General features: G+C 41.1%; 1 protein-coding gene across 2 annotated transcripts; it reads right to left on the reverse strand.

The window, feature by feature from the left end:
- Positions 1-74: 74 nt before the first annotated feature.
- Positions 75-12005, reverse strand: fhip2a (FHF complex subunit HOOK interacting protein 2). Of its 2 annotated transcripts, XM_056435546.1 has the most exons (17): positions 11733-12005; positions 10723-10801; positions 10363-10532; positions 9533-9637; positions 9281-9403; positions 8944-9168; positions 8653-8849; positions 8145-8259; positions 7926-8002; positions 7619-7811; positions 7163-7326; positions 6260-6406; positions 6086-6176; positions 5755-5898; positions 3082-3222; positions 2242-2345; positions 75-2160 (listed from the first exon to the last, which is right to left on the reverse strand). In XM_056435546.1, the coding sequence occupies exons 1-17, from the start codon at positions 11775-11777 to the stop codon at positions 2049-2051; spliced, it is 2232 nt and encodes a 743-aa protein (XP_056291521.1). In that variant the 5' UTR covers positions 11778-12005; the 3' UTR covers positions 75-2048. The 2 variants fall into 2 exon arrangements, with proteins under 2 accessions (XP_056291521.1, XP_056291522.1); XM_056435547.1 differs by lacking the exons at positions 10723-10801; positions 11733-12005 and having other exon boundaries at positions 10344-10451.
- Positions 12006-15669: the final 3664 nt, after the last annotated feature.

Below are 15669 nucleotides of genomic sequence, written 5' to 3' on the forward strand. Positions count from 1 at the left end.
CTAAGAAATCATAGATGGTCGGGCTGCCTTCTCTTTCTTTCAACAATGAAAAATGTCAAAGAATGCAGCATATACACCAGGTAGTATATTTATATTGCTATTGTACACACAATATACAAATGCACAGAACAGTTGAAAGAGTTGATTAAAAATTGTGCATGATTTGATCATTTCAAAAACGTTTCCCAGTAAAATAGAAATGTTACTCCTGGTACGTCATAGATATTTTTATTGATACGTTTATGAAAACATTTGGAGAAAAAAAAAGAAAACGCTTTTTGATGTGTATATTTACATTATGAACAAGGATGAAGAAAGACAATGTGCAAATCTGATTCCATGCAAGCAGTTGCATAATGTAGCGTAGGTGCTTGAGTGAAGGGGTTGAGGTGGGACCAGAGAGAAGGAGAAAACAAGGCTTCAACGAATGGCTTCAACAAGCGACTGTTCATTTCCCACCGCAATAATAAATCATGGAAATGTTCACGCTGGAAACAAAACCACCAAACGTACATTGCGAAGCATCTTGGAGACCAAATCAAACCTTCCATTGCCGACGCCCTCCCGATACATACAAACAATAAAACAACCAACGATACACTTCGTGAATTTAAGGCCGGGATGAAAAGGTAACACTGCTGGTAAACTAAACACCTTATAGAAAGTCCAAATAACTTATGGAGGAACTCAGGACTCCTAGGATATTGTTAGCTGTTGCTTTCCAAACATGGGGTCTAAACCCCAAGAAAGGGGTTTGAGACGAGATGGACAATATGGAATGTTGATATTTTTCTGTTGGATAAAGTTTCGATGGACTTTCTTCTTATCTTGTGAATTCAAATAAAAACCACAACTTACAAGCAACAAAAAACCACAACTTACAGCAACACCACCAACTAGACGTTAGCTTTGTTTCAGGGGTCATAAGACAATAAAGATTAGGAACCCCAGTTGTAAACTGAAGTATGTCCCACGTTAATGATGCACTTAAGACACTGGTCTATATCTCGATCCTCTATTCCATCTTAATAAATTAATTACTGAGAATTACAAAGGTTCTAAAAACAACAATAGCAGTCACACTGTGAGAAATGCAACACTGGGTCTGGAGAACTAAAACTAATGCAGAATCAAAAACATGTCTTTCTTCCCAAAAATGCCAACTTGACATTTCATAAAAGCCAACCCCAAATGAGCATGGACATGAATAATGTAACAAGTGCAATGCAATGAGGTCCCATACAATTTCACCACTTGCCAAATTCACCATTTCTTTTGACAAAATGTGATGGTGAGCTTTGAGAGCACTAGCATTGAGACAAACTCAGGAAAGATGCAGACGTCCAATTAATTTGATCCCATTATGACAGTTAAAAAGGCAATGAGAAAGCAAACAAATAAATATAGAGGACTTGGCATTTAAAATATGAGTGCAGTATCATAAATACTACATTTCAATATTCATGCAAATACAGGTACATATGAGTTGAAGGCAGTGGGCTTTTTTTATTCTCTTATAGCCTAAAGTCATCTTGTCTTTAAACAGACAACATGTGAGGAGTGAGATAAAAATGTTTCAAAAGGAAACAATATTCTGTAACTGAAAGGTGCTGTTCAACACTAAGGCAATGATTTTTACAAATGGGTGATAATGGGACAAAAATAAATAGACAGACATCTTTTCTCCCCAAATATAATAATTACAGAGTTGTCTTTCGGCTGGTAAAATACAGAGGCTGACCATCTCTCTGCAACTCGATCTCTGTTCTCCTCTCATTCCTCCGCTGGCTGGGCAGTGTCTGTGCTCTGACCGTCTCAAATACAAGACCAAAGACTATTTATAGTGGATCTTGGGAAGGCAGAGGAGGGGGAAGTGATGAACCCATCCAAGTGGACTTTAACAGTCTTGCAGGGATGAGCAGTTAGTGGTAATCTTTTAACGACCTTGTGACACCAGTGCTACCGCCGCCACACCCCAAAGGCCCATTACAATCCTGACCTGGCTGCCAGCCTGGCTGGCCGAGGCAGATGGATGAACAGCAGGAGAATTACGGCGAGGAGGAGGCAGCTGCGTGGTATTTGACGAAGGCAATGGCTGCCAGCTCTTTGCAGAACTCCTCCAGCACGATCACCCCCTCGAGCAGAGTCATATGGTCGACACTGCAGGAAGAATAGACGGAAAGGTTAGAGGCACGTACCAAAAGTCAACTCAGAAGACGAAAACCGTGTGGAGGTACGTACTTCATGCCTTCTGGCTCCAGCCCTAATAATCTCTTCCTCACGAGCAGCAGTTTGGGTGTGAAGTCTGGGATGCGCTGAATCCTCAACATTAGATCCCCCACCACCTAACACACAAGAACACAAACAAATTGCCAAAATATCAAAGTGCTGCTTTCATCTGGGCCCACCTCCTCCGAGTAAAGGTGAAACAAGTGTACATCTTTACTACACTCATTGGAGACAATGTAATTACTACACAAACAAGAACATCAACAAGGAAATTAGTTGCTTCACCAGCTTCTACACTGCTATTTACACTGTACTACTGGGATTGATTTTCTAAAAAATAATAATAGATGGACCGAATGACAGAAAAAAAAGAGGTACAGAGGTGCAGTTATTTAAAAGCAGGTCGATCAGCAGCATGCTCATGAGTTCTTTGGGCGCATGTGGGCCTGTATTTTAATCAGAGGATCGGTGTTTCGATCTGCTACCCTTAGTCGATGTGTCCTTGAGCAAGACACTTAAACCTGAATTGCTCTCCGTAGCTGTGTCTACATTGGATAAAAGCATCAGCTAAAATGAAATTAATAAAGTAAGTTGGATTCACAGAAAGACTTGCACTATTAATACCACTGGCATGAGATAAAGGCCAACAGCTGTCTCAAACATGACTATTTGTTGCACCAGACACTTTGAAATACAATATCAAACATTTTAAGATAACACAAATAAAAATAAAAAAGACAAGACAAGCAAGAAGTTTCAAAGAACTCAAACAGTGATTGTAAAGTCTGTGCACGGCAGTATCTGCCACCAATGATGATCAGATAACGACTATAATCTAGACGGGAGTCTTACCCTGACGATGACAGAGAACAGAGACCTGCAGCCAGGGGCCAGGTTGATATAAGGGTCCAGCAGGTACTCGTGCAAGTGGGGGTGTGGAAACAAAGCCAGCTTGGACAGCACAGCAGTCACCTGCAGGTTAACTTCATAGGGCTAGAGGACAGAAGTGGGAGGGGGCAGCAGATATAAAACTATGCAGGATATTAAGTGGTGATCAAAGTGAACGAAAGATGTAATGTGTGTAGAAGAAAGGAAATGAATAAATAAACAGTCACACAATAGTCACAAGCTTAAATCTCATTAATGAATCCCTCCCGTTTAGATTTTTTTTCTCTAAAATGCTACAAGAAACCCATGAGTGCCCATTAGACGTCTTCACAATTCCCATATAACATCATTTGTCAAATGAGTTTATGGCAAACGCTCATTAGAGTCCGAGCAATTAACGAAGTCAGTCCGAGAGGACCTTATTTAAATTGTTAGGGGAATTCTTATTCTTATTCTGCTTTATATTTTTGAACATTGGGGTTATTTACATATTGGGGTTACTTCCTTGTGACGAAAAGTCACCAAATTTGGCAAGCTTGTCAGGCTTGGTGAAAATAAACGGATGACATACACTTTGAAATTCGACTTAAATAAAGTTTGACAGACAAGGCGCGTGTCTTGTTTTTCAATGCTCATAATCGCAACTCTTTTGGGACTAAACACTCCAAACTTACATGTGCAAAATGTGTCCTGGAACATACACAGCAAATTGCACTTGCAATTTGAACAATTCGCCAAAGTTGGCCATTTTTTGCCTTTTCTCCCACAAAACTTGGCCGAATTACTTAGAACTTTTGCAAGCTTGATCTCAAGGCTTGAACAATGAACACTGCGAGAATTTTGTTTAGTTCTGGTCCGTAGACACCTGACGTTTTGTCACGGCCAATAATTGCCCACTTTCTGTGATTTCTTTACGTTAAAAACTATTGCTTAAGCCAATCCTTCCAAAAATAATCATGCATGATGCCAGTCAATGCCTGAATACATTAACATGAATGAACAAACAAATTTGTCATAGGAACATCTACTAAAAAAAGAAAGAAAAGTTTCAAAACATATTGCATTCTATTTAGGCTAGTAAAACACATACCTGCAAACTCATGAGGGGTGAAAAAGGTGACAACGGGGGGGGGGGGGGGGGGGTGCAGGTGACTCTTTTTTTGCGTCACCACACCACATCCACGTTGTTTGAAGCCTCAAAGCTTTTAGAACCACAACTAGTCATTTTATTGTTCTGACCACAAATCTAAATTATGATAATAAACAGTTTAAGAACAAAAGGTCCTCCGCTCTGACTCAGCCCTATAATGATAGTAATAAGAAATATACATTGTCATTATATATAATATGGTTAAAGTCATTCATGAACCAACTTCCTTTTTTTGTTGCCTGAACAGTCCTCATGGACTTTTCCCTGAATCTGTTCTGTCTCTACCTGTTTGTCACGATACTCATATTATAACTTCTATACATATTACATACCTGCCATAAATATCATGATACCCGTACCAGAATTCAATACAATCCCATAAAAACAATATGGTACCATAAATACGAGACTGGTATATTTATCTATAATAGTAATAAATAAAACATCTGTATGGTTAAATTTTTACCAACACTTAACAAATGACAGTAATATTAGTATTAATACAGCCAGATATGAATGAAACTACATGGTTCAATCAGAGCATTGATTATACACTATGAGGCCGTTAGTCTCTGACCAGATGATACACAGTTCATCAGGATGAGCAGCTGTAGTTACAGAACTTTACAGACTGAAACATTTCACTTCTGGCATCTTTTTATTTTTTAAGCCGAAGTCGGTCTCTAAAGCTGCGCCACTTCTCTCGCTGTGAGCTGCGCAGCGCAGTGTGCGCAGACAGCTCGACACGGAGCAGCGCGTGAGCTCTGATCGCTCTCTTAATGAAGTATCGATACTAAAAATATGCTAAATCACATCGTGTTTAACGTACGGGTACTTTGTTAGCATCGCTACACCGTGCAGCGTGACAGCAGCAGATGTAGCGGGCTAACATTCAAGCTAACCTGAACCCCCAAACGATGTCGACGTCTGAACGCTGATTGGCCGAGACGCGACACCTCCCATCAAAGATGTTTTATTGCGAAGAGCACCACTTCACACTTTTCTCCGCGTCTCACTGCAATCTCAACGGCAGCGGGCCAGGTGACCCCCCCCCCCCTCAAAAAAACAAAAATTCTTCGGATCTCCACGATTCACGTGGATGATCTATTTTGAGTTCAAAACGGTGAATTTCACCGAAAGGTGACAAGTTTGCAGGTATGAAAACAGTATTTAATACATATGATGCTTCAGACTTTTGGTAATTTCTCTTTGTACATACACTTCCCTCAGCAATATTGAACTATTGTGCGGAAGACAGGACTACATTGAATCTAAATTTTCACAATTCTGAGCAAAAACATGCATTTGCAATTTGTTTACAAACTGCATTCGTGACTTCCAAAGGACACTTTTACTGGCTCACGGATTTGTGAATCCTAAACATCGTAACAGATACTTAATACAGATTTCAATGCAAAAGCATGCTGTGTTTCATAAATGATGCACACATTATTGCAGACAATAGCTATATGGGGGATCAAACTGACCTGATCTAGGATGCGACCCATCCTGTCGAAGAGAACCTTGAGGAAGTGGCCCTCGAAGAATGGGCTGTCCAAGTTACACTTCTCGAAAGGCTTTGGATTTCCCCTCCAGTCCCACCGCTGGCAGACCCCACAATAGTCCCTAAACTAAGGAGAACAATTCATCTTCACTCTGACACTAGCAACACACCGATGAGCAGCACTTTCCATGAAGTTCCCTCAGCAGTTAGTTAAATAGTGAAAGGCCTAGGGGAAAACATTTGACCAGTGTTCACCTTTCTGCTCTTTGTCTAGTGTATCTCAAGCCTTAATCATACTGTAGAACGAGCCTTACCTGTCTATGTGCATCTCTGAGGTAGGTGTCATAGCCTGTGCCTTCAACATGATACGATGACTTTGCCTCATCAGGCACCAAACACAAGAAACTGCAGGCAACAGAAATTAACAGTTTAACTTTAAGAAAAACGAAGACACATGCTATGTGTTTTATAAGGAGCAGACTATGCACCTGTTGACAATCTTGTGGACCTCCGTCTTCCCGTCACACTTCAAGTGGTCAGGGCTCTGTGGTGGAGAGGAGCTGAGCCAATCAGAACCAGACAGCCTGCTGTCTGGAGAGAGGTCATCAGCAAACAGTGGATCCTCCTCAAGGTCTCTGTTAAAAGAACACCGTCATTAAAAAGTATTTTTATTCACGAGAACATTATCCAATTGGGATCAGTGCTACGAAGGTGGTAACAAAACATGTTCACTTGTTTTTTGCATTCCTCAACACATTGCTTTGAGAAAAGAGACCCACTGGTTACAAAATAGAAAACACATGTCCTTGTCAATATTTTTGCGTAGAGTTATAAGAGAGAAATGTGTGGAATTTTATGGGATGAAAGCATTTCTTTGGTCTTGCATTGCAGTTTTCCAGTCTGGAGTGCAACAGGGGAAGGGAATGAATGTCTACAAATAAATATATGCATTTACTGTAAGTATGGTTACTGTATGCCTTTTAAATTGTCACTGACATTCTTCAGCTATTGACCTCTTCTCACACTATAACCCTCCGACACAACTGTCATATCACGTAAATCCAGTCTAATAATGCAGCCTGACTAATTTATTTTCTAGTATACTAATACGCCTCTTAAAGCAACATTAATATTAATCAAAAGATCTCCCAGAACTGATATTTAGCTATTAATATAAGCCATCAGTGGCTTACATTCATGCCCCATGGCTTGAAAAGAATCCCACCAATTGAAACACAAAATAACAAACTGTTTAGTTGAATTGGCAGCACATCTGGAACACACAGCTAGTTGATGCATTCACTTTATTTCAACTGGTGTGTGTTTGTGCAGATGCTTTTCCAAGTAGGATTCTAAGGCAGCTCAGGGAGGTTCATGAGGCAGGTCCTTACACGGCATCATGGGACTGCCCGTTCTCCAGAGGCTCCCGGTCATCCTGGGGTTTGTTCTCCAGGTAGTTCCTCTCCTCCAGGCTACGCAGAAGCAAGCTGTGGAGTATGTGCTGGTTGGGCTTCTGGATCAGCTGCTCAAATAGCCGCAGTGTCATGATGCTGATCTGGGGACACAGACGGAGGAATCAGCCTTAACTCCACTATAAACCAAGAGCAACATGCCAAGAAGTTTCCCACTGACAAAAAAGTAGGCTGTGGCCGTTTCAAACATCAAAGAAAGAGGATTCATCACTGTTTTGTGTGTGCAATTCATAGAAAATCATCCGATCCTTGAAGGGCAGATAGTAATTTGTAGTTTAGAATATCAAACATGAAAAGGGTGGGGGGAAAAAAGGCTTGATCAACCAGACATAAATTATGTTGTGTATGTTATGCTGAATAATGATATACAAGTACCTCATCTGACAGGTGGTCGCAGTGCTCGATAAGTCTGTGTCTGAGTGGATTCTGAGCCATAGTAGATTGAGTCTCTGGATCTCTCTCCTCCCCGAGCAGGAAGTAAATCATCTCCTGCAGCAGAGCCTCGGATGTTACCTGCCTGATGATCCTGTTCAGCAAGGCTGTAGAGGTCAGGATGCCCACCTCGGACCTATGTGCACCCGCAAACGCACCACGTCTTAATGAGCAGTCACAAATGACACAAAACACACTGACAAGAGTGAGAAATTCAAGAAAGGATGATTGATGATTCAATGCTACTTACGTCTGCATGAGCTGGGGTTCCATAACTGACACAAAGAAACTTTCTCTCACTGCTTTTGCTATCACTACAGCTGCGGACTGGAAGACAGTGAAGAGAAAACATGAACTTCAGTCTTCTGTGGCTTTCAGATACCAAAACAATGTTATGTTCTTTTAAATCACTCGATTCTGACAACAATATGACACATTAAAGTACAGTGAGTCAGTGTTGGTTAAGGACCTTCTGAGCCTCTTTGATGAGCTGGTCGCAGTAATCTAGCCAGGACAGGAAGGAGATGAGAGCCCTCTTCCCTGTAAATACAGCAGCATCCTCCTTCAGGTTATAAACATCCAGACTGGAAGAGAGGGGGAAAAATATTAAAGGTTTAATATAAATCTACCAATGCATGTATCATTTCACAGAGACTGCTGTCTTAACCAAGCTCATTGGTCTCAACCAGTTTTGCAGAGCAGGTTTGCACATAAATGCAGTGGGAATCATAATTGTCTGTTCTTCCCTTGCTGTTAGTTGGTTGTTAGCTTTCATTTCACAACTGATTTAGATTGCATGGACCCAGTAGTCGTGGTGAAATTATGGTTGGTTTGTAGTATGTGGGATAAACAGTACATTGCTACTTTAAGGGCTACCAGCTAGTTCAAAAGAAATACAAACTTGAGATGACAACTAAAATGTGTGCAAGTGATGTTGGCAAGTATTGAAATATGTGGTTATAGAAAGTGAAATTTACCCCCAATTGACCGACTCCACTGTCTCAATGTCCAAGGGGTCCATGGACTGTGGCAGGGCTTTATAGAAGGAGACCAGCCTGTCAGTCAGGAGCTCACATAGATCAGTGTTTTCAGTTAAACACTTGGCAGCTGCAGGCTCTGGTAAACTGACGAGCAGCATCAGGCCCTCACATGCCTTCACTACTATCCTGCCATCCTGAAGAAATAGAGTCAGCTCATTTTTACAGACTTTCAACCCCAGTAACTTACATTAAAACCAACCAAAATCCTTTACATGAAAAAAAACTTACAGGGCTCTTTGTGAGGTTGAGCAGCGAGGTGACAAGATTGTAATTGTTGCTGTTATTATTGATACTGGTGGGACTAGAGGAGGAGGCCACAGCTGCTACCTGAGGATCCTCTGAGCAGTGAGGCTTTTCCTCTGCCACAGACTGACCAGTGTCTGGAGCCAACATATTCCCCTTCACGACCTCTTTCCCTCCAGGACTCTTTGTGTCAGGTCTCTTTAACTTGTTCTGCAAACATCAGATATAAAAGATATTCCCTCAACTTTTGCACATAATATATAAAGATTTATATTTATGACCTGAATTAAACTTTTTCTCCCCTGATGTCATAGCAACTTACCTCAAGGAAGAAGTTGACAAGATATGGGTCCTGCTTCAGTTTGGCACAAACTATACAAAGGAACTGAATCTCTTCATTTTCTGTCGGAGCAGTCAGCACCTCTCCACACAGACGGATCAGTTTCTAATGGAAGAATGTCACAACCACAAGGGAAAAAAAAGTTAGGAATAAGTTACATAACCTTGCAGTCAGCAGATAATTTTGAGGAGGACTATCTAAAATAACAGAAATCCAGACGGCATTACTTCTTACCTGAACAGGTCTGTGAACATTTATGTGTGGCAGGAGAGGTTGACGAATGTGTGCGAGCAGCTTTGTATAGAAGGTGAGCACCTGTTGCTTCATCCCTGGAGGACACTGGTCAAAAAAATCAGAGAAACAGAAGATGTTAAAATTGATTCTATACCAATATAGAAGTGGCCCCAACCTGCGTGGAAATAGCTCAGTGCACATCCATTGAAGGGTCTACCAATATATTATGTTCACATTCGGGGTGACCCTGAATAGTCGACTATTGGACGATTTCATCTAAGGACCCTGATTTGCAGTGATGGGAAAATGTGGTAATGAAACCGTTTTACTTCTCATTCATAAATAACATGGCCAAAGAATAGGCCTACATTTATTAATTTGAACAATCAAATGAAAACGGAGATTTTATGAATGATTGCCCAAAAAAATCTGCTGAGGGAGGCGCTTAGAAGCTGCTGTTCGTGGTGCATACGTCAGCTGTTTGTGCCTTGCATCTCTCTCTTTTGATCAGCATGTCAGTATTACGAACAGGACCCTCTGCAACTACACACAGACAACAAACAGTTCTGTCCATTATTCAGAAATAACAGCAAAGTAATGGTAACATATATCTCGGCCAATAATGTTGTTGTTTTTACAATTTTTCTAGAGACCAATCAGATTAGACTATGTTAAATCTTAAATCGGGGACAACCCTAGTTCAGATTCAACTATTTGTGAGGTCACTGCACTACATTTGATCCAATATCACATATACAAGTGCCATATCGTGATATGCAGGTTTTCCTGGAGGTATAGTTCATGTAGTTACCAAAGCATGACTGCCTTACATCTGCTTTGCCCAAAGTGTAGAGAGTCTCCAGGATCTTGTGGTGTAAGAGATACTCCATGCAGGGTCCTGTCTCTCCAGACTCCCTTTCCCTTTCCTCCTGGGTCAAGATATCCAGCATCTGTTCTAGGTGGGATGGGATGTTGGTGTCTGTGACTGGAGCTTTGTCATCTATACAGGAAAAAACAAGGAAACATGTCAGAAGTTATGTCTGTCCATTTGATATGGACATACAGGAAAAGGCCAAGCACATCTCCATTTTCCGGTGCTATTGGTACAAAAGACATCAACAACTAGGAAAGTAACCTGCACAACAATCAACCGTATTAGGTGTTAACTGATTTGTTCAGACTATTCTTACCAGAAGTCTCAATGTAATAATGTGTAATGGCCTTCCAGTGATAGACAAAGTCCTCCTGCAAGGGCAGCGACGGGGCAAGCTGAAAAAGAAAAATGCAAACAAAAGCATATCCTACTAAACACTGGTGGCCAAGAGAGACATCAGAGCAACATGTCTACGTTTCAAACACTTTCAAACAGAAACTGGTTGGTCTTGGAAGTGCATCTTCTTGCTTACACTTAACCATGTCACCTATGTGATTAATGGTTTCTCATGAGTCACCTCTTGCTGGCTGTGAAGCTTTCTAAATGCTAGATAACGGGGATTGACTTTTGAGTGTCCTTAAGGTTAAAAGGTGTCATATATCTTATCATCATACACACCAATAAGCGATATGGCACCATCAAAAAAGACGAAAAGTTAATATTACGCTGGAAGTCAAGTGTTCACTTGTGGGGTCACCTGTCAAGCGTCTATTGTTTAAACCCCGTGATCGTTTTTGCTAAACTAAGCCTAAACCTGTGCGAGGGAAAAACACTTGCGCAACATGAAACAAGGATGTCGTGATTTTCGACACCAACTTCTCGTGCTATGACTCCGCTGTTTGAGACAGACAGTATGGGGAGCTATGACTTTACTTAAATGACTAGCTAAGCTAACTGTTAACGCTTTTTTTAGCTCAACCATAAATAGTTATCAGTTAGCATTAGCGGCTAACAAGCTCAGATTCGTAAACGCGGACGAATCTATGCAACAAAACGGGACAATCCATGATAAGCTAAAATATAAAATAATCACACCTACCGATTATATATATAAATATATATTGTTATCGACAAGTACACATTTAAAGGACAAACACAAAACGCTATCACTTTAGCTTGCTGCTAACTAGTTAGCTCGCTAGCTAGCAGCGTTAGCCTTAATGCTGACGTTGTGTGTGACGTCCAGAGGCCCCTGTCAAACTAAATACACGATACACAAAAGCAGGCCATTGGATAAATATGTGCTGTTGGTTAAACAAAACTCACCGCTTCCACAGCATGCTGAAGAATGGACGTAAATTTCGAGAACATTTTGTTCTTCGACTGGACTATTTTCACCCGAGAAGAACGAGAGAATTCCTCTATCTTCTTCCTGTTGTTTCCGCCTCGATCCAGATTGGAGGTCTCATATAATGAACCTTGTAACGAGAAAATGAAGCTGAGCAATAAAACCGTAACGCACTAGTGTCTACAGGTATTCACGGGCCTTGCCTCAACCACTGTAAACAAGACGTCTACAGGCTCCAGTACAATTGTTGAGTCCACTATGGACACGGTGGCACTTCCTTCGCCAAACGCTACTGTTTTACTCCACCAGGGAGCGCAGGCGCACACAGCACCAGCGTGTAATTACTGACCGCAATCAATGCATACAAATGAAGACGGCGACCAATGCATTCAATGAGGAACGGTGAACTATATTTTCAGCTTGGAATGAACAATCAATATGCCCATGACCCATATAAAAGAAAGTATGGGGTTCCGATAACCAAGAAGACATTTCACATTGAAACGATGCCGTGAGCTGTAAAATCAATCGATTATGCTCTGACGTGGTCTTTTCCTTGCAGTGTTTTTTCCTTCATAGAGCTGAGGTTATTCGAAGAGTCACTGATTTCAGAGTCAAGGAGTCCACGTGACACATTTTCTGGATCGACAACTTATGTAGCCGGATATCGGGAGAGAAAAAAAAGCTAAATAACATTATTTTTTCCGTAGATCCTATCAACTACCACATCCAGAACAGCACATTCATCCCAGACGGAAACAAGTAGGCTAGCCGGTTCAACGTTAAAGCGACCCGACAGCGGCTGCAGACGTGGACGTTCAAATATGGACATAAACTTGTTGAAAAATAAAAAGGATGCTGTCTGTTTCAGGACACGCCCTGTCGCTGGAAAGTGCTTTCTTCCATCGCGTAGACGGGTCTAGTCTATACAAATCGCAGCCTGTTTGCTGCCCGCGTTTAATCCAATTAAATGACTTAAAAGTAATAATATCAGGCTGCCAATCGGTCTTTTCCCCTCTTCCAAAGCTCCACCGGGGCATCTCCTCAAGGCTATCTCGGCAAAGAAAAATAGGCTCTACCTACCCGGCATGTCTGCTAGAGGTGAGTATATTTTGCCGCAGAAGCCTTCGTAACAATATATACAGGTAAAGCATTTTGTGTGTGTGTGTGTGTGGGGGTCCCGGGGTCTCGCTTCAGGAATGGATGCAATGTAGAAGAGAGCACGTTTGCGTCGCCTTTAGGAGGATCGGGCTACGATAATGACATTGTTATTGCAAGTAGGTTACGGGGAGGGTACAGCTGAAACCACAGCTTCCACTACTGCAGCAGCCCTTTCCACAACTTATTCTGTTCAAATGAACATTCTATTGTAACATATAATAGATCACACCTTTAAAAAAAATCCCCAAAATCCCAGCTGTGATAATAAATCTTATCTGATTGCTGCTTGATTTACCATGATACATTATCCTTAATCAATGCGGATGCACATTAGAGACTGCACATTAGAGGATGCACACAACCTAATTGTTGCCTCATGAAACTGTTGGTTGATTGATGGAGGACTTGGAGCATATTCTTAATTGCTGAGTGGTGAACAATCTGGGTTATTGTACCTGTCAAGCATTTAGCTGATGAGGTGACAAGAACATACATCATATATGAAAAAAAGGAACACAAATGCAAACTATCATTTGGTGCAACCATCTCAAAATGTCTCAGGTCAAGACGTTTACATTTCTTGTTGAGCATCAACAGTTAATGCCCCCAAACAGCAAAGGCAGAGTGTGTTTATGGACCCATCAGGTGTGCCTTTTGAGTGCTTGTGTCAGGTGAATTTGCTCTCTGACAGAAGAGATAAAGAGCCTCCAGCTGTTGCTAATTCGTGTTCAGGTGGTCTGACTTTCAGATTGAGAGCTGGATAAAAAAAAACATTGAATTAAATCTTGTGTTATGGGCTGAGCCTGTTATTGCGTGACATATTTATAAAGAAGCTTAAGCATGTGGCATTCACCTTCAGACTCTGTATGGTTGAGCCCATGGAGGTTAACCCCATTCACCCCCCCCCCCCCCACCCCATCACTGATGTGGCCTATCTGTCCTCCATGGCTGCTAGTTGTAGATCGATGGAGCTCAGAACCCACCGCTTGATGGCCCCCCTGTGGTACATAGATCTGATTAGAAGCTTGAGCCCCTGAGAAGTACATGCACCCTCCAGTTTTTGGCAATTACCTCTGTATTGGCTAAACTAGGATGTGAGGTTATTTATTTATTATCACAGGTAAATCAAGGACATTGATGCAAGCAACAATATGTCCCATCAAATAGATATTTTTCACGAGCCAGTCTGAGTCAATGCTTTTTTCAGTTGCATTGGCTTGTAGTACTCCTACCTCACATGCACTAGACATCGTGATTCACAAGGACAGAACCTGTTAGATAATAATTTAGAATATGTTTTGTAGAAATATATTTTCTTCCTATATGCTTGGACGAAAATCTGAACGCATGTTAAAGCATGTTTTCAGTCTATTTTTTTAGAAACATGCCAAATATTTTCCATTTCCAGCTTCCCAACATTGAGCATTTGCTGCTTTCCTTTGTCAAATGAGATTGTAAACCCAATATCTTTGTTTGTTTCCAACAAACAATTGGAAGACATCCCATTGGGCTCGATCAATGAATGATTATTAAAAAAGTAACAATTAGTTATAGGCTTAATGTCAATTACTGTAAAGAATGGACATCAACCCTGGCATCGTTAATGTCTGAAGTATCAGTGATGTTGTATTATTTCAGATATTGTAGCATCTATAAAGCTGAAAGGCAAGTTGTAAAACATGTCAGCCGATCGAAACATTTTCCACCTAATCGACAGACGGAAGTAAAAAAAAAAGAGGTCTCAAATGACTCCCCCTTTCCCTCGTAGTAAGCATTTATGATGACCTCCCTCAGTTGTACAAGCATCAGCCATTACTGTGCTCTGAGTCCTGCAGTCGCCAACTCCCCACCCCTCTTATCAGCACAGGGCCATCAGCTTTTACCTTCGTAGGCTCTTCCATTCGTCACCCTATCTTCTAATACACCCTTGAGACTCTGCAGCTCTATCTGGATCTTTCAATGTCAATCATATTTCCTGTGCTGTTCTTTTCTCTTGTCTAGAATCTCTTTACATGATTTCTTTTTGAAGTAAAACCTTTTTTCCTTCTTTCTATAATACACATTTTTATCTTTGGGATGTTGACAGAGCTGATACTTTATATTATTCCAAGCAGTGCCTTTACCTTCCTTCCAACCCGTTAGCTGCTGTAGTCTGTCATTCATGGTCATTGAGCAGTTAGAGAGGAGCAACTGAAACCTTTGTGTAAGGTCACCTGGGTAATGGCATTCATCAGATTCCCCCATCTTCCCCCTTTTGGTTCAGGAAATTACAGTAACGTACAATCTACCACAGTTATTTCATTCAGTATAATTTCAACATTTATTGTTATAGTCTGCTGTTCTGCTATCATTGTTTCTCTGACGTTTGTGTTGCCCATTCATATGTAGATGAATGTATTGATCCTCTTGGTCCACAGGAGCCACTTATCTAAAACAACACGCTGGGCGTCAACGTTCACACAAATGTGGACCAATACTGTTCGCCCAGACTGTTTGTTTCTAAAATAATTGCCATGTCATATTTCACCAAAATGCGGCAATACGTTCATATTTAGACCTGGCTGTGATCAAAGTTAATATACAGAAAAACTCTGCAAATCAATACTTATTATTATTATAATAAGTTGAAGCATGAATGCAAGGCATATTCAAATGCGTTTGGATGTCAGGATAGCTTTAAGTGACGAGCAGCAAAGAAAGTCCTCCCGAGTACAGCTCCAGTTTTGCCCTGCTCTGACCTCATTCTCTATGGAG

Source organism: Pseudoliparis swirei, chromosome 17 (genome assembly GCF_029220125.1).
Source record: "Pseudoliparis swirei isolate HS2019 ecotype Mariana Trench chromosome 17, NWPU_hadal_v1, whole genome shotgun sequence".
NCBI classification, from domain to species: Eukaryota; Metazoa; Chordata; class Actinopteri; order Perciformes; family Liparidae; genus Pseudoliparis; species Pseudoliparis swirei.